Source organism: Gouania willdenowi, chromosome 13, assembly GCF_900634775.1.
Source record: "Gouania willdenowi chromosome 13, fGouWil2.1, whole genome shotgun sequence".
Taxonomy (NCBI): Eukaryota; Metazoa; Chordata; class Actinopteri; order Blenniiformes; family Gobiesocidae; genus Gouania; species Gouania willdenowi.
Window position 1 is genome coordinate 43,518,181 of NC_041056.1, and position 27,622 is coordinate 43,545,802.

Below are 27,622 nucleotides of genomic sequence, written 5' to 3' on the forward strand. Positions count from 1 at the left end.
AAAAAAAGATTATTAATTAAAATAATGTTAAAAATATATATATATATATATATATTTTTACTCTTTTTGAAATTATAAACCACACATTATCTCAAATAACTGTATTCTAAAGGTTCACTTTCTCAAATAAAATAATAATAATTTTTAAAAAAGCTTTGTGTACAAATGTAACTACTTGTAACACAAAATATAAAAAAACATGATCAAAAGACTAATTCTAGAAAGCATTCCCCAGAAATGTGTGATATAAAATGGGGTCACGTCCAAAAAAGGGTCGTGAACCACTGGTTTAGAGTTTAGGTCAATAATTAATGACACGTGTCTCGGAGCGACTTTGTATAAAATTTCCGAGGGACCATGAACGCAGCACTGGCTGAATGCCTGACGGTTTATATTAATATTTATTACTAATTAACTAATCAACTGTCATTCGTTACGTGAGCCTTTCGTCCTCAGCAAAGATCATCTTTCTATTTCTGTGAGTACATTAAAGCTGTGCTTTCTGTTTAAAGTGTTTTAAATACATTGTTATATGGGTTTATTTGGAATATAGCATCGAAGCTAAGTGCCTAGCTTTGTTGCTAGCATTGATTTCATTACAGTCACAGTTACAAGTTCAACTATACTTTTCGGCTTTTACTCTGCATACTATTAACTATTACTAAGCTGATGAAACGAAGTTGTTTTTATACCCTAAAGTCCTTTAAAAAAGTATTTATTTAACATTTTGTTATGAGCTAGCTTGCTCCACCGTGTGGTCGTTCAGCGCATGTGCAAGCGACGTGTTGCTGTTACTTTACATCAGTGTTTCTCAAATGGGGGTACGTGTACTACAGGGGGTACTTCAGACACACAGAGAGAGGAAAATTAACAATTGAAAGCATTAAATAGTTTTTGTTATAACGTATATTTGTAGTTAAAAATGATGACACCAAAAATACAGAGAGAATATTTTAAATAATACCAAACAACACAGTAAATACAACAAAAACACAAAATAAGAGAAAAATATATTGAATAATAAAAATAATAGACTTGCTTGTTGTAAGATTCACTAGAATTTAACTTAAGTGAAAACAATTGATATTATTTTTTTTACGTTATATTATTAAATTGTATGTTTTTTGTGTTTGTTAAAACCATATTTCAAAATTGTGCCTTTTTGTAAGACTCTATGTTTAAGTATTGTTAATAAATGGCTTATAATAACACATGATAGCCATCATTTTAAAATTCCGTTCAACTTTTAACATTTTTTTTTTTTACAAAAACACGGTGGGCCACCAATGGGCTTCTGTACCACCTGGTTTAGCAAGTTTTCTGTGGGAGACCCTGCAATGTGTCTGTAAACACACACATAGCTTGATGAACCTTCTGATTAGAGCAGAATCTGATCTTTATAGAAACACAGAGTCACTAACATCACCACAGGAACCCACGCAGCATTAGACTTCCTTATTGAGGCTGTCAATCAATGCTCATTGAGGGCTGTGATTGGAAGAAACCCTCCTCCCTCCTCTCAGCTTCCATAGGAGGGGCGGGGCCAACAGTGGAAGTTGATGAGGCAGGGGAATCAAAATCATCTCTCAGCCAATAGAAACATTCAATTGTAATAGCAGCGTTCAACCCATAGAGGGCTAACTGACATTTTACAGCTAAATACGCAAAATGAAAATACTTTTACTAAAAAATGGTTTGTTCAGAGTAACGTTTTTAGAAATACATGCAAAGTTAATCAGATGTTTTTGTTAAGGGTGTAGAACTGGATGTTGTCCAGGAATCTAGTATCTAAGGGTTATCCTTGATCTAACACTGACATTCAAAAGTCACGTAAAAAAAGTTGCTCGCGTTAGTCAATATAATAATCGAAATTTACGTCACATTCGGAACAACCTCAAAAACATTTTTATTCTATGATAATTTCTCATATTGATTACTACCTAGCTAGCTGGTCACTTGTGTGTCCCACAACACTTAAAACCATAGAAAACCTCTACAAATGAGCTCTAAAAACACTTCATAAAAAACCTTTATCCCACCATTACTGTCATGTTCTGAAAAAACACAGACTGCTAGATATTAACAACATGATTAAACTTAAAAAAGAATGTCTAATTTACAAGGGCCTGCATTCCCTCGCTCCCCCGCCTTTAAAGGAGTTTATTAAACGTAAAGAACATTCTGAAAGGTCACCAGAGGAGACTGGTGATACTTCACAGACGTTCTACCTTTGGCCAAACTGTACTATCTGTCCAAACATGTAGAATAGTCTACCGATGACACTGAGAGAATGCCCAACATTCAGCTCTTTTAAATCTGAAATGAAAAACTGGTTATGGTCAAAGCAAACCTGTTCTCACTCATAGCAACACTGGGTTGAGTTCACTAGTGGGGTGTGTGCACTAGTGGGGTGTGTGCACTAGTGGGGTGTGTGCACTAGTGAGTAGACTATAATAGTGAGTAGTGTCTGGTTTGTGAATGTGGGTGTTTTAGATGTATGAAATGAATTAACCTCGTGTGTGCCATTATGAACTTTTGGTATTTGTGTATGGTTTACGGTCTTATTTTATACATAGCCCCTTGTAACCCAGCCCCATGTGACCACGCCCCCATTAGGGACAACAGATGGAAATTAGCCACTGGCTACAAACTGGCGTGTTTACATTCATGTATGTCCATTAACATGCACTGTCCCAATCAAATAAATGAATTAATTAAAAAAATTAAAAAATGTGAAGAGTGGGACTAGAATTAATAAACAGCACTACTTAATACCAAATACACATGTATTCAGCAGAAGACAGTGGGTTTGGGGTTTAGTTACTCTTTTAGTTTCTTTTTCTGATATTTTAGAGACAAAAAGCAGCACAAGTTACCATCCATCCATTAATCCATCCAACCACCCATCTTCTCCCACTTATCTGTGGTTACGTTGTGGGGGAACCATCCTGAGCAGGGAGGCCCAGACTTTCCTCTCCTGATCCACTTCTTCCAGCTCTTCCTGGGAACCTGAGGCATTCCCAGACCAGCTCAGAGACATAGTTCCTCCAGCGTGCCTTGGGTATCTCTCTGGGTCTCCTTCAAGAGGGACGTACCCTGAATGCGTCACCAGGGAGGCGTCCTAATCAGGTGCCCGAGCCACCTCATCTGGCTCTTCTGATGACTGAGCTTCTCACCCTATCTCTAAGGGAGAGCCTATCCACCCTACAGAGGAAACTCATTTCAGCCGCTTGTACCTGATGATCTTGTTCTTTGGGTCATGACCCAAAGCTCATGACTATAGATGAGGGTAGGAACCAAGATCCACTGCTAGATGGACATGATGCAGTCATTTAAAATTACTCCTCTGCTTAATTTCAGTAAATAATTCCCATGAAAAGTTTCAGTTTTTTTTAATATTGCCAAAATTCCTGAGCTTAAGTTCCCGTGCAAATTTGTCTAATATTTTCTGGCCTTTGTAACCCTACTGATATATCCACAACTACATTATTTGGTCATTTACACATGATCATCATTTTTACTTTCCCGTGGGCCGGATTTGGCCCCTTGAGCCTTGAGTTTGACACATGCTCTATAGGGACAGAAGTTGTGAGTTGAATGCCACCTTTGTTTCATCTTCCTACTCTGTTTTAGCAGCTATAATTGATATTTTATACGTGCTAGTTGCTCTTTTCTCTCTGTCTCTGTAGTATTTGTGTATTTGTTTTGGCTCATCTGTTTGACACTATTTGCACCTCTAACATCCTCCTCTCTTATTTATAGTATCATTGATCACAATGAATGAGATGACACCAACTGTGGAAAAACTGATGCCTCACGCGTTAAAGAAAACGACAGTGGACATCATCAGGGACCCCAAACGCACCATGGCCCCCGAGGTACAGACCAAACAGGTTGGAGTTTACATTATATTAGTGATACACCAATAACGAGGTGTCAGGGTTTGCCTGTGCTGTTGAGCGTAGAGACCCCTACGCTGTGCTGTCGCCCCATGCTGTGTTCCAACCAGCGTAGGGGGGATTTTCTGTTTTTTCATTTTTCAATGTTTACTGTGGTAATAATTGTTGCACACTTGGACACAAAGGGAGTTAGGTTAAAGCTCAGGGTTCTCACCAGGAATTTTTCCGAGCATAGGGGGATTGCGTGGTGTAAATGTAGTGAGGTAAAGCTATAGTTTTTTTTTTAACTTTACTTAAAAGCTAAAAGTTATTTGTTGAATTGGTGAAGGTGATGATGAATGTAGTTAGAGAGTTACTCATACTTGGTATATATATATATATATATATATGTTCACCCAGAAGTGAAACCTATTCAGCTTTTAACTATTCAGCGCCAGAGCACAATCTATATCTATTTCACTGCTCTGCTCCGGTGCGTGCCAGAGCCAATCACAGTGGCGAGCTAGAGTCACGTGTGTGGCCAGAGCCAAAACCCTCACTGAAGACCTGGAGTAGCATCAGACCTGGAGTAGCATCAGACCTGGAGTAGCATCAGACCTGGAGTAGCATCAGACCTGCGTACAGGCAAACGAGTGAGAGAGAGAAGAAGATAGTTTCATGTTTCAAGTTTGATTGACTGTTCCTTATTTGGTGATTACGTTTCAAAATGTTTATTTTCATGTTTGTTTGACCGTTCCCTGGTTAGACCAGATGGATGGGACCTGGAAGTTATGGTTTCTGTATTGAAAGCTTAAGGCGAAAAAAATGCAATTTAACCAAATGTGCACCTTGGATGTACATGCTGAACGCACACAGAGCCGTTTAGAGAGAGAGAGAGAGTTTGACAACAGAAGAGTTCCTGGAAGTTTCAAATAGTTCCCACGGGTCTGTTTGTTTTTCTCTACACACGCATTTCAACAACCTGTGACGGAGTATGTGCATGTGCACAGGCTGATGCGCATGCGTGTGTGTGAGAGACCCACGGAGGATATGGAGAGAGTCCCACACGGTAATCAGGTAGAGAGTCACACGCACACAGTATTTATAATAAAAATATACTAAATGAGTGAAAATAAAACAAAAAACTAAACAATATTTATAAAAAAGTACTCAAAACGACAACAGAAATGCACAAAAAGGCTCCAAAAACACTCAAAATGACTCACAAAAACATATATTACAGAAATACACACCAAATGAAAAGAATATGAAAATTTTGCTCTCACAAATAAACCCCTTTATAACACTACAGAGTACAGAGTATGTACACCTCTTTGTACATCCAACCTTCAAACACATACTCATTTGGCCATAATTAACTGCTCTCCTTAAGCTCCTCCCACTATATGAATACATACTGTACTTCCGACGGGTACTGTACTAGTAGATACTGATTAGACTGATTCCAAGACACGCTTTTCAAATTTAAATAAGGTACTGTATTATGTGATACCTGCTGCAGTAATATTGGAACAAACACACACAGCGTCCTCTGTGCGCCAACACACACGCGTGTACAAAGGATGCTGACACCACCAGAATGAAGCCGATGTCTCTTTAAGCCTGAACACGTTTCAACCAGATGGTATTCACATCCATGCGAGTACATGTAGAATGATCCGTTGTGAGTTATAACCATGACGAGCAGCTTCATGTGTCGTTAAACGCTATGTGTGGTTGAAACACTGTTTATAATGGACGGTGGTTACAGTTCCCAAGAGGAGGATGTACACAGGCAGCATCAGGGACAGCTAAGTGGTCCTCAGCAGGGCTTGAGACTGTGACCAAATTTGTCGCATATGCGACTATTTTTGCAGTGTGCGTGAGTAAAAATGTAATGTGTTTGCATCTGTGCGAGTGCGAGTGAAAATCCAAAAGGAGGAAATTTCCTCGTCCTGTTGAGTCGTCCTCCTGTGAATCAGGGTCTGACATGGACGCTACACACGCTGCCATGTCTCCAAACACACATTGCTGCAAACACTGGGGACAGACACGGTCCGTTCTGCGTTCACGGCCGCATTTATTGGACCTGGGGGCGCGAGGAAGAACGTACACGTCCAGCACATACATGATTCCACACCACAGAGGATGACCTCATCAGAACCATCATGGAGGGACCAGAACTGATGGACTATGATGACAGGCCAGATGTTCAGCTGTGGTTCTCCCAGAGCAGGGGTCTGCAACCTGTGGCTCCTGAGCCTAATGTGGCCCTTTGACTCTTATACAATGGCTCCCTATAGCTTTATAAAAAACTATGAAATAAATATTTATTTATTTTTTTACAGAGATTATTAATGATTAATGACAAGTAAAATCATAATATAACAATTTGTTAACCTAAAATAAATCACGTTGTACAATGACTCAGCACATTCCTACTTCACCTCCTGCAACATCTACAGACCATCAACCAGTGATCAGAATCAGAATCAGAATCACAATTCCTTTATTGATCCCAGGGGGAAATTGCTTTTGTTACAGCCACAGAACACATCACAAATAAAGAATAAAACATTAACAAAGACAAAGAAGAATAAACAATAAATAAGTGTATAATTAAGTAAAGACTGTTAAAAATAGGGATCAGAAACACACACATAACAGTAGTAGAAAAAAGTTGGATAGATAATAATAGTAATAGTAATAATAATAATTAGGGATGCTCCGATCAGGTTTTATGCTGCCGATCACCGATAGCGATCAGCCAAAGAGCCGATCGCTGACGATCACCGATACCGATCACATGGATTGGCTGTAAATTTTGCATTGTAGTATGATGAGTGCTACCGGCTAGACGGTTTGGAAAAAAGAACCATAAAATCACTTTGATTTAGAGAAAAGCATGTTTTTACTTTTTCAAAAGAAAAAATACTAAAGCCTTGCAGGGACAATGCAGCAACTGAAAAAAAACTAGTTAAAATGACCTGCTATCAGTAACACAATCTTTAACAGATTGAAAACATTAAAGCTCTCAACAGGCTGAATAGTGCAGAAAATCAAATAAATAAAAGTATATCTCACAACATGTCAAGTAACAAAGGATACATTCAAATTCAAATAAACTATCATTAGTTGCTAAATCAAAATGCCTGAGAACATGGCTTGGCAAACTCTGTTGTGCCTTGTCAAAAAAACAAAACAAAAACAAAAACTATTTAGTACTTACTTTTCTTATGATTTATAAAATAAATATAAGGGGTCTGTTGCTTTGTATGTAAAAACATAAAATAAATAAAAAAAAATAGCCCATTTGTCACTTAAATAACATAAATATGGTTTAAAGACCTTGAAACAGAAAAATAGAACAACTGAACGTAAAGTGTGTTTGCTTTGAAGAAAAAAAAATATCTTAAACAGCATTTCCACATGCCAAATGTCTATGATTTGTTGAGAAGCATTGTGGGAAGATTATTTTTAATAAAGAGGAGCATCTCTGCTTTTTGGGTCATGAGTCTATTCCTGTGCTCATCCACGCTCTGGCAGGGCTACGTCTGTGAAACATTTACGTCCCGGTAGCATGTAGCGGGGCTCCAAGTGAGAGAGTAGTTGGCGGAACCCGGTGTCCTCCACCACTGAGAAAGGCTGGTCATCTAGTCCGATGAATTCAATTATTTTCCTGGTTATTTGCTGAGCCTTCTGACGCTCATACAGACGAGTGTTGCCAAGCGTGGGGTGCGTTAACTGCCTTATGACTGTTGCAGTCTTTGTTTCTTTGTCTGCCGTGAGCCCCGAAAACTCACCGTACTCCGTCAAGTGTTTGTTCTTCAAATGTCGGATCAAGTTTGTTGTGTTGAAGACTTTTAACGTGCTTCCCCTGCGAGGTATTTTTTCGTTGCATGTGTTGCAGGATGCAAACTTTACATCACTCTCACTGATCTTATAAAAGCTCCACACGGCAGACATGTTTGTTGTTGTGGTTTACCGCCGCGCACCTGCGCAGTGTGCAGGAAAGGGGGAGGGGACACTACTCTGCACACAGAGCCTCTGCCGGCTGCAAAGTATGAGCTACAGGACAGGTGATCAGTTTTTGTGATCGGCAATGTAAGGCATTGATCGGCGAACGCCGATCACATACTTTTCCACGGAGATCGGTCGATAATGATCGGTGGCCGATCGATCGGAGCACCATTAATAATAATAATAATAATAATAATAATAATAATAATAATATACAAATATATACCAATATGATTCAGATATTTACAAAATAATACAAATATACAAATGTGATTTAGATATATACAACAATCAAGCTGTGAAGTTACAAAGATAAATTATACAGTTTGATCTCCACAGGCAGGAATGATTTCCTGTGGCGTTCTGTAGAGCACCATGGTTGGATCAGCCTGGTGCTGAAGGTGCTTCTGTAATTGACCAGCACATCATGGAGTGGCTGGGACACATTGACCAGGATGGATTTCACCTTGGACAGGCTCCTCCTCTCTGTCACCACTGTCAGAGAGTCCAGTTTAAGCCCCACAATGTCACTGGCCCTGCGGATGAGTCTGTTGAGTCTGATGGTGTCTGTGACCCTCAGTCTGCTCCCCCAGCAAATTTTCCTGCAGATGTTGAAGGACCTCAGCGTCTCAGTAAATACAGTAGAGGAGGCTTTGGCCTTTCCTGTAGAGGGAGTCAGTGTTCCTCCCCCAGTCCAGTTTATTGTCTATCACCACTCCCAGGTATTTGTTCTCCTCCACAATATCCACACTGACCTCCTGGATTGAGACAGGGCTGACTGGCCTTTTGGTTCTCCTCAGGTCCACAATCAGCTCCTTGGTCTTTGTCACATTGAGCTGTAGATGGTTCTGCTCACTCCATGTGACAAAGCTAGTTACAATTACTAGTTACTTCATTAACAAAGTAACTCAGTTACTATTTTGATTACTTACACCAAAAATAATGCGTTACTGGAAAAAGTAACTTTTAAGTTACTTAGAATTAAAGAATGTATTATTTATTTTGGGTCATTTGTGTCCATACAGCTTCATATTAGTGCTGTAATAATATAATAATCCACTGTTGATCAACTGCTATAAAACAACCATAAATGATGTTCATATAAAGCATAAAACAGCTGTTCCAAAATTAAAACAGTAATTTTTCAGCCTTAACACAGTAATGTAAAGTAAGCTGTGCATATTCCAGGTACACATTCTGCTGTTGAAAATGCTTATAAAAATAAATGTGGAAAAGCTAATTCACAGCATTTTTCTCAGCTACACAATGCTAAACATATCATGCTAATGAGCTGCTGTTAGCAGTGACTCAGCAGCAGCGACAGGCTTCTTATTTACAACAACATAACGTGCAATAGTTTGGCTGATCTGTTCCTGGATAACAGTCACAGTCCATTAAAATCCAGCCACAGCGTTAGCTTAGCTTCACTGATGCATCTTTTGGAGACAAAAATAATGCGTGTATTTCCACTCTGAGAAGCTCGTCCTGCTCTCGCATTGACTCGCCATGATTGGCGCACGTGATGTAAACAGAAACACGCTGACAATGCTTCTTCTTCTACTGTTTTACCGTGTTTGGCACGGCATCCCGCAAAACCATGTAGCGCCACTGTAAACAAAGTGATGTTGGGGCGGTAACGCGTTACCGCCTAACACTGCCATCAACTTTCCTCCACCTGTGACTAACCTTCAGTTTTAAATCCCTGGTAAGAAACTAAACCAACAAAAACACTATTTCTGGAAGAAAATACAGATTTTAATTGTGTGGGAACAGATTCATTTAACCACCAATGTACAGGTTAAATATGTATGTTTTATGTGTGGCAAGAAATGAGTAATTAGCATGTGTTGATCACATGATCATGTGTTATTATATTCATGTTACTTTTGTAGCCTTTCAAATACATTAACTAAAAAAATCTTCTTTATAAACATTGTGTTCATGTAAACTGAGATGTGTAAGAATTTGATGATAAAGATACAGTTTTATTTATTGATGGTAATTTATTTTATTTTAAACTGTTTTTAAGTTTCTATTTACATGATCAATATAAATGAAATCAAACATTATTCTATATAATTATAACTGTATATAATGTAATCCACTGTATTGTCTTCATAGAGAAGGTCTTTATGGCTCCAGGAGGACTTTAATCCAGGTGAGATGAGGTTAAATGGTTCCTTGTAGAGTAAAGGTTACAGACCCCTGACCAGGGGAAGAGGGTTAGGAGACCCCACTATCAGAGCTGGACCCTCTGAATTTAATTCATGGGGTGAAACAATGCAGATGATAAGATGGTTATGTTACTGTTAACTTAATTCATGTACAGCATTTATGTAAAATAAACATAAAAACATGTAACATGTTATGATTTAATGTTATTTAAAACATTTGTTACATCTTTTAAAATGATATAAAATAAATAACCTGTTATTTCAGCCACTGCTTGAAAACAAAATGTTGACACTAAGTCAACTATTCATCAGCATATATGACTTAAAAAAAAAAAGGGTGCGACCAACAGAGAACGTTAAGTGCACCAGTGCCACCACTGGTTAGCGTAGAGCCCTGTTCAGGTAAAGACTGGTGCGTTCCAGCAGGTCACCTGTAATAAATAGATGGTGAGGGTGATGTATGTGTTTCTGGGTTATTCAGATTAAAAAGTGAGTTAAAACAACCCGTGCATGCCTGGAAGTCCCTTTGTGTCCAATTGTGCAACAATTATTATGTAAAAGGTAAGTGAGATGAGAAAAGCTAAAACTGCATACTTTGTGCACTTGATGGATGAATCCAAAGGAAACAGTGCTTGTCTTTGGAAACATATTCATAGACTGACTAAAAATGATTCCAAACAAGACGCCAGAGCCATAAAACAACTAAATATCGATGGCAAACTGATTACTGACCATATGCAAATGGCATCTTTGCTCAATACCTATTTTGTGACATCAGTGGAACAAATAGCAGCATCTTTTAAACTAATAGAGCTCAATGAAAAACCAACAAACCCATTGGAAATTACATTCTCTATTGCACAAACAAATGAGGCTAGTATTAAACAAATAATCAGTCATCTTAAACCATCTAAAGCCAAAGATGTATTCGGATTAGACTCCGACTTTGTCAGAAAGCACAAAGATTCTTTATCTGGCCCCCTGACCCATCTGGTAAACCTGTCAACCACTAGTGAGAAATTTCCACAGAAATTAAAACAAGGTCTTATCAGCCCAATTTTAAAACAGGAGATCCTGATCAAGCCTGTAATTACAGACCGATTTCAATTCTTCCAATTTTCTCCGAAGTACTTGTTACAACCCGAGGGCTCAAAAAGGGCACCCGGACAGCAACAGACGGTCAAACAGCAGCAAAGACAGTTCAGTGTTTAACAGAGTTTTATTTGTCGTTACAACAGGACGAACAGTTCCCAGGTGGGGAAGGTGAGGACTGGGAGGTTAGTGCCAAAGAATTGAAAACAACAAAACAAACCAGGCCCAAGCAAACTCTTGCACTCTAATATGAAAAGGAACAAACTAAAATCCTGACTAACTAACTAAAGAAGAGGCCAAAACATACATGGGGTGGCACCAACCACTTACCTAGTGTTTCTAGACACAAAATTCCTAGGTGTGTAAAATGTAAGAGGTACCTCGTCTTACCTAACCCTACACCTTACCACCACACTGAGAACCAAACAAAAGGTACGGCCACCATGCAAAACAGCTCTGTCCCGACTGCTCATCAAAACTTCCTCTGAAGACTGTCCTGAAGACCTCCTTTCAGTGTGCTGATCGAGCCCTTATGTACTGCAGGGCTCTGACGAGGCCAGGTGAGCACAGCTGCAGCCAGATGATTAGCCTGCTAAAAAAACAGAGGAGGTCACAACAGTGTCAAGTTCACTTGCACGTAACAGTACTAGAAAAAACAGTTGCAAATCAATTAAACAATTATCTTGAATATAATAATATTCTTCATCCAAAGCAGTTCGGCTTTAGGCCAAAATATTCAACAGAAATAGCTACTGGTTATTTAATAGACACCATTAAAAAAAGACCTGGACACAGGGAATGTGGTTGGAGCAGTGTTCTTAGACCTTCGTAAGGCCTTTGACACTGTCAACCACCTTATCCTCATGCATAAATTAAAGCAGTTTAATTTTTCAGAATAAACTCTGAGCTGGTTTACATCATATTTGGATTCCAGGACACAGAGTGTGAAAATCAGTGGCACTATATCTGCACCTCAGGAATACAAAATGGGGATACCACAAGGTTCTATCCTGGGTCCCATCTTATTTTGTCTTTATATTAATGACCTTCCAGCCATTTGCACTGAGGCTGAGTGCCAACTGTACGCTGACGACACTGTCATCTATGTCTCAGCAAAGACGCCACAGAAAGCTGCAGAGCTGCTAAACAGACAAATGATCAGGGTCTCAGTGGCTGGAGGATAATTGTCTGTCTTTAAATTGTTCTAAAACAGTGTCTGTGTTTTTCAATGAGGCAAAAGTCTATGGACAGCTTTCAGATACAAATAAATAATACAAATATTGAAAGAGTAGATGAATTCAAATATCTTGGAGTTGTGGTGGACTCCCATCTTAAATTTGGAGCTCATGTAAAGAAAATAACTAAGACTATTAGGATTCATTTGAATTGTTTTCGTCTAATAAGATCTTGCTTGTCAATCAGTGCAGCCAAGTTGTACTTTCACGCAATGATCTTGTCTCACTTTTCATATTGTATCAGTGTGTGGGGCCAAGCTAATCAGTCCACTCAGAAAGGTGTGATCTCCCTGTACAAACAAGCTTTAAAAGTGCTTGATAAAAAGCCCATGATGTGGCACTATTGCAAAATTCAAGAGAAGCATAATCTTTTATGTTTTGAAAATTTTAAGAAGTACTCTTTTGTGAAATTTGTTTTTTAATGTGTCAACAACCTCGCTCCCGGTATCGCTGCAGGGATGATTGAAAAATGTGCAGCTCACGGGATCGTCACTAGGGGCGCTGTCAGTGGAGACTGCAGACCAGCCACATGCAAAACAGCTTTTGGACAGACAGCGTTCACAGTACAAGGGCCACAGATCTGGAACACTTTACCTGCTGATCTGAAAACTTTAACAGACCTGCATGAGTTTAAAAGTAAAGTTAAACAATGGCTCAAACTGAATCAAACTTGTAGACACAACAGACGTGTACAATATTTTATTGCTTTTTGTAATTTGTATTATTTGTAATGATTTATGTAAATGTGATGTATTTTTATGTCTTAGGGACCAGGTCTGCAAATTAGCTGTTAGCTATATGGCCTATGAATATGGCATCGGTTACTTATAGCAATGCTTCTTGTTCTGTCCCTATCAAATAAACATATATATATATATATATAAAAAAAAAGAAGGAAAAAACAGAAAATCCTCCTACGCTGCTGAAAACTGAACGTAGGGGGCGCCATTACTTTGTAAAGGACAAAAATGACAATGTCAGGGGCCCCTATGCTCAACATTGCTGCTGAGAACCCTGACCCTGGATTTCCACTAGATCCGTGACTGCGCCGTAACTGCTCTGCTCCGGGACTGCGGCGCCATCTGTTGTCTAGCAATTGCTGCTCATCTGTTGCAGCAATGACTCAGGAGATCTCACTAATTGACGTGTAATCACGTGATACATATTTGTGATTCAACCATGGATAAATGCAATATTTATATGTGAAATACAATTTTAAAAGTGCTCGGATCAGGTCAACCATGGTATCAACGGAAAGGTCAGAATGTGTACTTGGTTTCTGGAAGGTTGGTGTTTTCCTCTGAGTATTTTATTTTGAAAATAATCTGGATATTTTATTCTGTGTCTGTGCATTACTTCCTGTCCCGCACGGGCTTATTTTTGTTAACTTGTGCAGCACAGCTCCAGCATCCAACAGAAATAGAAGTGCTGCGTATTTGCTGAGGAGAGCAGCAGCATCACTCAGCAGTTACAGTGCTGTGCTGGAGCAGATTTGCATTCGGTGGAAATTGACACATTGACTTTAATGGAAACTTCCCACTATCGCTAAATGCTTGTTCATGTGGATCTTGTTGGGTTCTTTTTCATACTATGAACTTTATATTTTGTTAAGCTCAAGATGACTTTGTTGTAATATATAAACTTTGTTGTAATATATAAACTTTGTTGTAATATATAAACTTTGTTGTAATATACAAACTTTGTTGTAACATATAAACTTTGCTGTAATATATAAATAAAGTTGAGTTGAGCTGAGTTGCTGTTTTGCAGCAGTAATGGATCCATGGTGAAGCTCTACTGTGTGCTTCATCCTCCACTTTGTAAATTTGGCTGTGAAAGGGTTAAAAAATTTCACAATTTTCTGGGGAGGGGAAATGCACCCAGACCCCCCTACAAGACTCACGCCAGCAGCGCTCGCTCTCGTACTTTGAGATCCCCCTATGCTTTGAAACATTAGCTCACAATATTTTTATTTGAGTAGATTTTTTACATTTTTACTTTAATCTAATTTTTTTTTACTTTTTTTTCTAAATTTCAACTTTAATCTCGACATTTTGACTTTATTCTTGACTTGCCCAAAATGATTTTCTCCATCAAAATTGGCCCTAGTCTGCTACCGTAGGTAATAGGTATTAAAATTAAATTTAAATTAAAAATTAAAATTAAAAATTAAAATTAAAAATTAAAAATTAAAAATTAAAATTAAAAATTAAAAATTAAAAATTAAAAATTAAAAATTAAAATTAAAAATTAAAATTAAAAATTAAAAATTAAAATTAAAATTAAAAATTAAAAATTAAAAATTAAAAATTAAAATTAAAATTAAAATTAAAAATTAAAATTAAAATTAAAATTTAAAATTAAAATTAAAATTAAAAATTAAAATTAAAATTAAAAATTAAAATTAAAAATTAAAATTTAAAATTAAAATTAAAAATTAAAATTAAAATTAAAATTTAAAATTAAAATTAAAAATTAAAATTAAAAAAAAAAACAACTTACTTTGCAGTTACTTAGAAAATTTAAATTTTGCTGAGATAATTAAAATTAGCATTATTTAAAACTAGAAATAAATCTATTCAGGAGCCTCTAAATCAGGGTTTCTTAACCATGGGATTGGGACCCAATGTGGGGTTGCCTGGAGTTCAAATGGGCCGCCTGAAATTTCTGAAAAATTTTTGAAATGTTGTAGTTGTTATTATTAAGGGGCCAAGCCCGCGGGGCCAGGGAACCGCGTATGTAAGCATACGCGGTTCCTAGGACCAGCGGTGCTAGGAACCCTATTGTAATCGTTCCGATTATTATTATAGTTACCTTTTATAGTTCCGTTGGTAAAAGTGGTGCTGCAGGCTAAACCGTACAAGGTAGGGTGGTGCCCTTTGGTGGTTGGGTCCAAAACCCCCAGGGGACCTTGGACGCAAAAATTCACATATGTCCGCCAGCAGGTGGCGCTATAACAAAGGTCAACGCGTTTAATAACTCCCACACCGTTTGTTGCAAATTTAAAACCTTCATATCCACAGATTCCTTGAATAGCACTGAGGCCACGCCCATTTCCGCCTAAACTTTTGTCGGAGAAAAATCGCAAAAACTGGAAAACCTACTTTTTCAAATTCCTCCTTGGGGTTTTGTCCAATCAGCGTGAAACTTGACACGAAAGTGTTTCAGTTGGACGTGATATACAGTTAACTAAATGAGTTTGTTCGGGTAAATTATGCGCAAATTATTAACGAGTAAAGTTTTCTAGCGAGCAATAAAAATGCGAACTGGAGCATATCTCGGTCAAAATAAATGCTAACAACACCAAATCTGAGATCCTTAGTTGGCATGTGACTGTGAGGGTATGTGCCAAATTTGAATGATGTAGACCACTAGGGGGCGCTACAAATAATGAATATTTATATCTCTTACTCATACCAAAAATTGCACCACTAGGTGGTGCTATAATTGCAAAAACACTTTGGCCTTTAACTTTCACAATTTAATTCACATCTTCATAAAATTCATATCCACATGTTCCCGACATAGAGTCGCATTTTATGACATAGGCCACACCCACTCCCACAGCACATTGCTCTTTGTAAGTCACGACATATCAAAAACCTACTTTTTCAAATTACTCCTTGGGGTTTTGTCCAATCAGTGTGAAACTTGGCACGTAGAGTCCTCATTTGGACCTGATCTACAGTTCAGCAAAAAAATTTGTTCGGGCAAAATATGCGCAAAATATTAAAGAGTATAGTTTTCTAACTAGCTATTAAAATGCAAACTGTTGCATATCTTGGTCAAAATAATTGCTAACACCACCAATTCTGAGATCCTTGCTTGGCATGTGACTGTGGGGATATGAGCCAGATTTGAATAAATTAGGCCTCTAGGGGGCACTGCAATTATGAGAAATTTATATCTCCTAAATGGCACAACTGATTGTTACCAAATTTAGTGGGTATGACCTTGGTTCGCTCCTGGGACTGTATCTCGAAGTTAATAGCGATTGGTCAAAGTGGGCGTGGCTTATTACTACATAACATATAAATAAACAAACCCTTTTTTCAGCAGAAATATTATGTTGAGGGCTGTGAAATTTACAGGGTAACTATAGAAGAGCACACAGATCACCCATACCAAAAAGTGCACCACTAGGTGGCGCTATAATGGGTGCAAATGCATTTTGGCCTGAAGCTTTCACACTTTAAATCACATCTTCCAAAACTTCATATCCACCTGTTCACAGCATGTGTCCTGACGCTCACCATGAGCCCGTCATCCTTCATGACGTACTTCCATGGGCTCCGCGAAACCCGGGGGCCGAGTCGCACGGGAAGGCTTGGCGCCCTTTCATAACCGCTTGCAGTTCTCGGTATTATTTTTATCAAAACAACATATAAACAGCAAAGTTAATGAAGGAAAAAGTCAAAAGTGGCACAAAAGTTGATATTGTGCTGTTAGTGATGAATAAAAGGGTCTTTGGGGTGTTTTTATCCACTGATATTCTTGTTTTTCTTTTAAAACTGTACTGAAAAAAATAAAAATAAATGGAGTTTATTTCGCCCATCACCAGTTTGAGGAAAAATATATAGATATGAGTGTTGGTCCATATCACCCAGGCCTAATGTAACCAAAGCAGTAACATTTTATCTGGTAAAAGATATGATTATGATATGATTAAGACTGTGGGAAATGAGGGGTTCAAAATACATGCTGCCTTGTTATGTAGCAAGTGTTGCTAATGCTAATGCTACACCACTTTAGTTAAACAAAGTAAAAAGACTGTGACTAAAATAACTTTGTTGTCTAATATTAATTGTACTGGGAACCAGTTTAATGAATTGCTGACAGAAATCTTCAAAAATATTTTAAAAGTACCCTGACGTAAAATATGAGCTTTTTACTCCTTTTTCCCCATTTAGAACAGTGATTTTAAGTAGGTGAGTTGGTTTGTTTTACTGGTAGATAACTTGAAAATAGTCTAAATGATCTGAATGAAAAAATTGCAATAAAATGATGATTGTGATTTTACAGACATTTTTTTCCGTATTGCCCACCCCGAGAACCACTGCACTAAAGACTGTTTCATTCATCTATTTACAACATGAGATTGTTTAAAATGTGTGTTATCACTCATTCATTCCATCATTATGATCTATAGATGTTTTTAAATAGTTTTCCAAGCAAAATGTTTTAGTTGGACAAAGGAGGGGGGGAGGTTCAGAAATAAGAGAAAGGAGGACTAGAGCTTAAACTGTGTGTGTCAAATGTTTAAAAAGAAAGTAATTGTGGGATGTTTGCTTTGTGGACTGAGTGTTTCATTGATCCATTGTTTATCGGAACAGATTGAATGCATGCTCTCACCAAGTAAGAAGAAAAAACCACCAGTTCCTGGTCCTGATCCTGTTCCTGTGGAGTCATCAGCTCCTTCATTTCAGGCGACAGCTGCAGGTGATGCAGGTGGTTTATCACAGGAACACTCACAGAGCAAACATATTGTTAAGCACCAAGCTAAATCCATCATAGCTGACAGGTAGGAGGTTCAACAGACAGTCCCTCCTATCTCCTTTCCTATCCACTTTAATCTCAGGAAAAGAGGCTCAATGCTTCCTTTATAACCTCCTTTAGCCTAGGAAACACCGATACATCCTTTAAAGGGGACCACATAATGATGACCCACAATTCCTTGCAGCGACAACATTTAAAAGGAAGCGCACACCTGAGCTCTCACGGAAACTCACGATAAGTAACGGAAATAAGTTACCAATGCAATAATATTCAAACAACTTTAAATAAATAATATTAAACCCATATCTTATGACAGGGTTCTCAACTGCTCTCACCCTGGGACCCACATTTTGCCAGTCATTCAATCGCGACCCACTTTCTTTTTAGAATTCAATCAACCAAATTTATAAAGACACATATTAAATCTTTTTTAAACATAAATCTATATATTTTCCTGTGCAACATGCATTTCACAGCATGCCTGTTAAAAGAACAAGTCCAACTTGAGAGATATTAAGAATTTATTTATTTTTTACTAGCTGTCCACGACCCACCCAGTACAGGTCCACGACCTACTTTTTGGTCCCGACCCACCAGTTGAGAATCACTGTCTTATGATATGTCAGACATATAATCAGATTATAACTGATATAAAACAGACACTCTGTGGTTCTAGAAAAATGGATCAGAGACATTTTTGTCCACATGTTATTTTATTTAACATAATTCATATTAGTGAGTAGAAGGTGATCAACCATTCTCACAGTGACATTCTTTTAGTTTACCTTTAGTTCCTCATGTTATTAATGTGCTCTTAGTCCACTTTCAGAAATGTGTAGTTTTGTCATCACGACAGACGTCACTAACCTTGGCGGCCGTCAGATTCTTACGTCACCTCGAGGAAGTGCGTCTGATTGTCTAAACAAATGTGATGTCCTTTTCCTCACTCCTCTCCTAACACCTTTCCTTAACCCCGTGACCTCATCCACAGTGTTAAGGAAAAGTGATTAGGAAAGGAGAAGGAGGGACTATTGGGACGCAGCCTGAGTCTATCACAGAACTCTGAGTATCTGATCTAGTTCTAGTTCAATCAACTCCAAGAGGCCCAATCCTAATGTCCTCTCACACTCACTATCTTGAGCCCTCAGGACTTAGTGGGAGTAGTTGTCAGTAGCTGTGTCTCCATTACCCTTGGAAATGCACAATATCTAAATATCTCAATAAAAACTAGTGGAAACACATGAATTTTGAAAAAAACACTCAAATATCACTAAAATAACACTTTCATGAGGAGGAATGAGCACACGGTGGCTTAGTGGTTAGCACGTCCACCTCACAGCAAGAAGGTCCTGGGTTGAAGCCTTAAGGTGGACACTTGGGTCCTATCTGTGTGGAGTTTGCATGTTCTCCCTCTGCTGCGTGGGTTACTCCTGTTTCCTCCCACCATTAAAAACATGACTGTTGGGTTGATTGGAGTCTCTACATTAGCCGTAGGAGTGAAGGTGAGTCTGAGTGTTTGTTTGGGTCTGTGTTGCCTTGCGATGGACTGGTGCCCTGTCCAGGGTGTACCCCTGCCTAGTGCCCAGTGTGAGCCATAGATAGGCAGCGGCAGACCCCCCGCTACCCTGCAAAACAGGTACAAGTGGGTCTGAAAATGAATGGATGGATGAGGAGGAATTTCAGATGTTTCGATATTGAAATGTGTCGCAAAAGCACCATGGAAACACCTTTTCTGCAAATACACATCATATCATGTGACGTACCTGGTCACATGACCACTTCTCTCTGAGAAAACATGGTGCGGTACGTGTGGACAGAAGAGAAGACCCAAACATTTCTTTGCGTTATACTTAAAAAATTATTAGTACCACGATAGACGTGAAACAACCTTTGTATGCAGTGTCCATCTCACGGGATGAGTTACCAGGCTCCGCCCCCAAAACAACCTTCAATGGAAACATCTTCAAAGCACAATTATACTTTGTGGACATTTAGAAATATCACTTTTATTTTGTGAAAAACTTGTAAAGGAAACTCAGCTCGTGAGTGTGAATATTGGGATTGGGCCCTTGAGTTGCACGCGTGCACATGCACTATAAAAGTCCATCATCAATGGAGCGCCGATAGCACGAGTTACCATGACAACAGAAGAAAAACAGATCCAGTTTGTGTGTAAATGTAACACGATGAAGGAAAGAGAAACAACACGGGAGGAAATCTCTACACGGCTCCACAAAAGCATTAGTTTAAATTCCATTAGGTTCACATTTAACTGTATTAATGATTGTGGCATATAGTTATGAAAATAAATAGGAGTAAAATCAGATTTTTATTTGGGTTTATTACTACACACTTGGAAGCAGCTAACAAATACATTATAAAATGTTGTTCAAAAAGTTAAGACATATTTTGCTAGGATTGTACCTCTCTTTTATCTAAATTTAATTAATGTTTTATTGATTATATTTAAACTATTAAACAAAGTAAATATTTATTCACTGACTACTTCAAGTAATAATTTAAACCCCTAAAAAAGCATTAGGTGACACGTAGGGACTAGATTTATTTAATCTGGGGAAATATTGTCTCATAATTTGAGGATTGAGCAGAATTTTGGGGAAAAAAATGGTTTCTTTCAACAATTTGAGATTAAAAATAACTTCCATCGTGTTCTACAAACATCATGGGAAAACCATGAATACCTGCAAATATTGTTGAGTTTCATTGAATTTGTGACAAATTCAATGAAACTCCTTTTGAATAAATGTAAAGTTCTTCTTCCAAATAAATCTGTTATGTTTTATTTTTTATGTCATTTTGTAAAGTGACGGGCCCAGAGAGTAAAACAAAATGTAACATCTAATGTAATGAAATCAAACCTTTCCCACCTTCTTCTGGAATTGATTAACTTCCACTATCATTTTCATACTTGTATTTATAACACTGACTAAGTGGATGTTGCATGAATTTATTCTATTACTGACCTTTAAAACCACATGTAATAATATGTGATGTTCTTCTTTTTTGTCTTTTAGATGCTAGTGCAGAGCTTAGCGTGCTGCTCTCCAAATATGCTGAAATGTTGAGGTAATTCCAGCGTTCCTCTACTACAGTGGAAGTGTCTTATTAATGTTTCATATCTAGTGATTAGGCTTCTATATGTAATATATTTGGGTTCTACATGTGTGATTGGAGCTCATTCTTCCTGTTTTTAGGCTGGGCTACCGGACTCAAAACACCCTCACTTTGTTGTTGTTGTTGTTGTTGTTGTTGTTGTTGCGTACACTAATTAAAATCGATACTCCTCTGTTATTCGTGAACAGATTGGGCTGAAATTTGGCAGTTATAATCTAAGGGTGTGTATTTTCTGGCATCTGGCGATATGATTCGTATCCCGATTATTGCAACTTTTTTTTCATAAGTATGACTTAAAAATCTATATGGAAACATTTTGAATCGATCCGAGAATTACGCGACATAATGTCACAATATATTGCCGAATCAATTTCTTTCAACACCCCTAGTATAATCTATGGATGTGTGCGCATTGACTCTCGGAGCGATTTTCAATTTGGGCCCCCAAAAAAAAAGCCAAAGTTCATTTCTCATTTATTTGTGAGACGACGGTTGGTGGTTTGGAATCATTGGTACATACCAATATATAGATGGGTCCATTACCCCGTACGTGTCACGGGGGGCGTTTTTCGTTAATGCTTGTTGATTTCTAAATTCTCAATCTATCGATGTTGAAAACCAGTCCTGTACGGTATCGGTGCTGGGAATGAGGTCCGGTATCAGCTCTGTATTGCTGCGACACCGATACCAAAATCCAATGCTAGTCTTTTTTTACTCGGTGGAACCGAGTCATCTGACTGAATTCTCAGGAACGTGGTACGTGCTATTCGGCGCGGAGACGTTCCGCGGGCCGGTTGTGGTTGATTCCAACTTGTTTCACATGAAGTTTATTAGGAGCCTTTCTGTGAATTATCATGAGAAAGGAACATTTTCCTCCCCGTGCACACATTGGTCCTCATTTATCAACCGTGTGTGTAAACATGTGTAAATGTGAGTTCACATTGTGTCGTAGAACAGGACCAACGTGGGATTTCAAATGATCAAGTGCTGAATTCTATTGTCATCAACATGTTACGCCCTTAAATATTCCTGGTACGGAGGCCCCGCCCACTGAGGTCAAACAAAGAAGGGCAAGAAAAGAAACGTTTCCAAGATGAAAATCTGCATCGTCACATCTGAGGAGGAGCAAAACAAAGACGTGCTTTAAATGTTAAATCGGTCGCTAAGTGTAAACCTACTGTAAATGTTTTTTTTTTTTTTTTTTTTTTTTTTTTACTTGTCTGCACATGCTGTCAAAGGTCAACACCACAGGAAGTGCAATCATTATGAGACAGCAATGCATATTTTGTTATTGCAATAAAATACATTGATTTATTTTATTGCTTAATTGTGACCATCACCAGCCCTCCCTAAGGAAGGGTAAGAAATCTTTTATTGATGTAGATGCAGCCAGGCCAGCAGAAAGCGGAGGCCAGGGATCCCCAGGCAACCCCCCAGATGCCCCCAAGATCCCAGGCCAAGAGGCAGCCACCGCCCCCCAAACACACATCCGAGGAAGGCCCAAGCAGCCGAGCACCCAGCGCATCCCCCCACCGACCCCAACCCCCAACCCCAAGGCCCCCCGCCAGCATCCAGCCCCCCCCACCCACCCACACCCAAGCACCCAACCCCCCGAGGGAAGGGCCCAGAGAGCCCCCCGCCCGAGACCCCAGCAGAGGAGCCAAGGCCCCCGCCCAGCAGACGGCCAGAGCCGCGCGGAACGGGCAGCCGGCGGGCGCCCGCCGGTGGGCCCAGAGCCAGCAGGGTCCGGACCCCAGGCCAAAAGGACCCGGAACGGAAGCAGCACCGAGAGCAGCGCCCCCAGGGACGACAACCACGCCCATTGTCGCCGAGGGCACCAAGGGGATGCTGCAAGCCGCCCCGCCGGCCCCCAGGCGCACCGACCAGGCACCCCAGAGCGTGCCAGATCGCCCCCCCCCCCCCCCCCCCCAGGGGCCCAGCCACACCGCAGAGCCCGGCTCACAGGGCGCTGCCCAAGCAACCCCGGCGCAGACGCCGGTACCCCCCAGCGCGCCCACCCCCCACAGCAGCGCGGCACGCCGCCCCGGACCCACACGCCGCGAGGCACGCCCCCAAGGCAACCAGGAAACAAGACAAGCGCCAAGCCCCACCCGCAGGGAAGGGGCACCCCCACGCCCCACCAGGCCGGCACCGCCCGGAGAGACCCCGCAAAGGGAGCCCCCAGCAACACCCCTCCACACCCCCAGAGACCCACCGCCCTGCCACGCCCGACCGCACCCCCCGATCCCCACACGGTAGCCCAGCCATCAACGGACTATCCCCTGAGTGAGTGTATGTGCTTAGTGAATGCATGAAGTGCTATTAAAAAAGGGTGGATGGAGGGGAGCGGTGCTCCCCATCCAGCCTATGTGTATATATGTGTATGTGGTGCAATAGCTCCGGAGGGTGGAAGTGGTGGTCCCACCATCCGGGGGGTGGTGTGTTGAGGTGTAATTAAAATTGGAGGGATTAGTAGGGCAGCCAGAGGTGGGAGTGCCGCCCCCGCGCCACTACTTGGTAGCGCAGGCGGCGGCCCCCTCCACCCCTAGCCCCACCATCCAGCCCCCCAAGGGTTGGGTATGTGAGTGTGGTGCAACAAGTGGGTGAGCCAGACCAGCTGGGAGTGAGTGAGCGATGTGAAGTGTCCATGTAGGAGGCCTGTCTGGTAGGAGCCCGGCCCATCCGCACGGCGGGCCACCGGAGAGGGCAGACGGCGCAGACGGGCACACGGCACCGCGGGCCCCAGAGACGCGCCGAGCAGCACAACCGGAGACCCCCAGCGGCAACCCCCCGAACCGCGGTGGCCATACGGAGCACGGCGGGCCCCCCCCCCCCCCAGGCGGAGCCAGGCACCAGCCACATCCCCCAGCAGTCCAGGAAGCGACCCCTGCCGCCAGCCGGCCCAAAGCGGCCCGCCCCGCCAAAGCAGGCGGCGACCGCGCAGGAGAGAGGCCGGCTCCCACACCAGGGCCAGCGCAGGCCCGCACGACACCACGACATAGCACCCTCCAGAGGTGGGCGGCCCCGGTCCCCCCGACGAGAGAGGACGCCACCAACCACCCAAGCAGGGCCACCCCGCCAGCCACGGACCGATAGGTAGGCGAACCCATGCCCCCCCAGCCAGGCACCGCAACCCCACATCAATGTTGCCAGCAGAGCCCCCCCCACCCACGGAGACCACCCCCAATCACCCCCGCGCCAACATGAGACACCCCCGACGCCAGCACAGCCCGGAGGACAGCAGGCCCCAGCCAACAGCCCCACCCCGCCCAAGGCAGCGCGGCACCTCGCTGAACCGCAGCCCGTCCCCGGGCAGACGGTGGGAGGGCGCATAATGTTTCCGTCTGTTAAACAATGTGAGAGCAGCTGATGTTCAGCCTGTACACCAGTCATTACCGCTCTTTAAAGGACATATATCCTTCCAAAGTCAACTATGGTTAATATTTAACATTTGGCAAAACAAAATACTAACTTATTAAGAAATATGACTTATTTTCTTTCAACCCGAAGTTAAGACGCACGGTTCCTCTGGAGCTCCATCTCTCTCTCCTTGTGAGTTCCGCCCATTTCATGACTTAGCCCTGGCAAAGCAGCATGAGCCTTTAGCTGTCAGAGAGTGGCCGTGTATGTTTACTGTGGAGGCGTGGCTTCGGCAGCAGGCACTTCCTGTAGGGGGCGGTTCAGACTTTGTGACGTCAGTTGGGGAGAGACTGCTCGTTTTTCAGAAGAAGGCGGAGCAGCAGCTCAGAGAGCAGTATTAGTGAGGATTTTTCAGAGATGCAGGAAAAAAGCCCAATGATACTTTGGGGGAGTTTTTGATTAGGAATTAACATTGTAACAAGGTTAAAAGCTAAAAAAAAGTTGATTTAGCGAGATATAGGACCTTTAAGGTGCGTTCACACCGAACGCGACTGAAGTGACTACATTGTTTAAATCACCTGTGACGAGTCATGGTTTTTGTTCGCTTCATCACTCCAGTAATGTGACGACCGTGGAACAGTAGGAATAGTATAAATAATAAAAATGGTATAAATAGGTATGTGTGTGTGTGCAGCACTGAGAGGGCTGATCACTTCTTCTACAGTCGTACGTTTACAGCACTTATCATAGACAGCTCCGCTCGTACTTATGGTTTAAATGATCAACTTACAGAGTTTCTAAAGGATGAGTTCACTCAAAATATGCATAGAATTTAAAAGGTTTATTTTAGAAGTATTTCACTTTCATTTGGGCCCAGTCAGTAGAGGAAGTGTACAGCCCTTTCAGTGCAGCCACAGCTCTACACACAGTGATGGTAGGTGGAGTTGTTGCTTGAAAAACTCTAATTTTTCCACTTTTAGCGACTCAGTTGTGGAATCCAGTCGCTGGAATTTCACAAGTCGCGTCGCTTTACATTGATTTTGAATTAAATCTAGTCGCTTTGGTCGGGTTTGGTGTGAACGCACATTTACATTTCCTCAGTTTGAAACCATCCCACCGTGTCTCTGACTCCTCCCCTCTCCTCACTCACTGAGCCTCATTCAGTCATGTGGGCGGGGCCTCGTGATCGACAGGCGCTGACCTGCCCACTTTGCTTTGATTTAACTTTTAGATTTAGATTTAACATTTGCATTTAGATTTAACATTTACATTTAGATTTAACATTTTGATTTCACATTTACCATTCAGATTTAGACTTAACATTTAAATTTTGATTTAACACTTAGATTTAATTTACATTTATATTTAACATTTACATAAAGATTTACCATTCAAATTTAGATTTACATTTAACATTTACATTTAGATTTATCATTTGGATTTAACATGTACATTCAAATTTAACATTTTTCTTTAGATTTAACATTTAGGTTTGGATTTAACATTTAGATTTACATTTAGATTTAACATTTACATTTAACATTTACATTTAACATTTAGATTTAGATTTTCATATAGATTTAACATTTTCATTTTGATTTTCCTTTATCTTAAAAATTTACATTTAGATATAACATTTAGATTTACAATTAGATCTAACATTTAACTTTTAGATTTAGATTTACATCTAGAATTAGATTTGCATTTAGATTTACATTTATCATTTAGATTTAACATTTACATTTAGATATATCATTTAGATTTACATTTAGATTTAACATTTACATTTTCATTTAGATTTAACCTTTTCATTTAGATTTATCATTTGGATTGAACATGTACATTTAAATTTAACATTTTTATTTAGATTTAACATTTAGGTTTGGATTTAACATTTAGATTTAACATTTACATTGAACATTTACATTTAACATTTACATTTAACATTTACATTTAGATTTTCATATAGATTTAACATTTTCATTTTGATTTTCCTTTATCTTAAAAATTTACATTTAGATTTAACATTTAACTTTTAGATTTACATCTAGATTTAGATTTGCATTTAGATTTAACATTTACATTAAGATTTACTATTCAGGTTTAGTCCTAACATTTAAATTTAGATTTGAGATTTAGATTTAGATTTATCATTTAGATTTAACATTTACATTTAGATATATCATTTAGATTTACATTTAAATTTAACATTTACATTTTAATTTAGATTTAACCTTTTCATTTAGATTTACATTTAGATCTAACATTTACATTTAGATTTATCATTTAGATTTACATTTAGATTTAACATTTACATTTAACATTTATCATTTAGATTTAACATTTACATTAACACATTTTTTAACAATGATGTTGAACATACTGTTTTACATGAATTTCGAGTTAAAATGAAAGAAAAATGAGCTAAATATTGAAAATATGTATGAAACTGTTTTTACATTGTGCGCCACCTACAGGTGTGACGATGAGTGCTAGGCTAGTAGCATAGCTCTCAGAGTGTGTAGAGCTGGTTTCAGAGCAGACTTTGACTCTTTTTCCCATGGGTTTGGTTCCAGTGATAGAGCTGCAGCAGACTCCTGTCAGATGAAGGACCTGGAGGGCATCTTATCAGAAGCACAACATCTGGAATCTCACCTGCAGGAGAAGAAGAGTCAGCTGAAGCAAACCCTGGCTCTGATCTCTGACAAACTGCAGGGTTAGCTATGCTACGCGCTGATGCCATGGCCACGCCCACTTCACAACACTAGAAGTAGCTATGCTAGCTTGTGATTTGTTGCTGTTTATTGACAGTGTATTTTTGTAATGTAGTTGGAAATAAATAGTTATTTTTAACACAATCATTTCTTATTAGTGAGCATTTGTAATTGTACCCTGCATGTCTGTGGGTAGGTATTTAACATTGTTTCATCTAGAGTTTACTCACTGTGGCTCTTTTTATTGGCATCGTTTTGGAATGTAACATTTATTGTTACTTGCCTGATGTATTAAACAGGAAATTTATAGAAAAGCTGTTTGTGTTCACTTTGATTTCACTTTATGAATTAAAACGGCTTTTAGAATGTTACTTTTTATATTATCATTCTATATAATTTCAATCAGTCTCCAGAAATTCTGACATTTTTACCAATTATTCCATAATTATTCTCATTGTAAATGTTTAGTTTGATCTGATCAATACTTCATGAGATATGGATAATGTAGTGAGGGGGTG

At 39.8% G+C, this 27,622-nt stretch overlaps 1 protein-coding gene across 4 annotated transcripts; it reads left to right on the plus strand.

Annotated features, from left to right (window-relative positions):
* The first annotated feature begins 352 nt into the window (after positions 1 to 352).
* On the plus strand, positions 353 to 27,261 carry tex12 (testis expressed 12). 4 transcript variants are annotated; one of them, XM_028465501.1, is made up of 5 exons: positions 353 to 478; positions 3,763 to 3,893; positions 17,733 to 17,847; positions 20,931 to 20,982; positions 26,967 to 27,261. In XM_028465501.1, the coding sequence occupies exons 2-5, from the start codon at positions 3,777 to 3,779 to the stop codon at positions 27,109 to 27,111; spliced, it is 429 nt and encodes a 142-aa protein (XP_028321302.1). In that variant the 5' UTR covers positions 353 to 478; positions 3,763 to 3,776; the 3' UTR covers positions 27,112 to 27,261. The 4 variants fall into 4 exon arrangements, with proteins under 4 accessions (XP_028321302.1, XP_028321304.1, XP_028321305.1 ...); XM_028465503.1 differs by having other exon boundaries at positions 17,733 to 17,838; XM_028465504.1 differs by having other exon boundaries at positions 3,763 to 3,878.
* Positions 27,262 to 27,622: the final 361 nt, after the last annotated feature.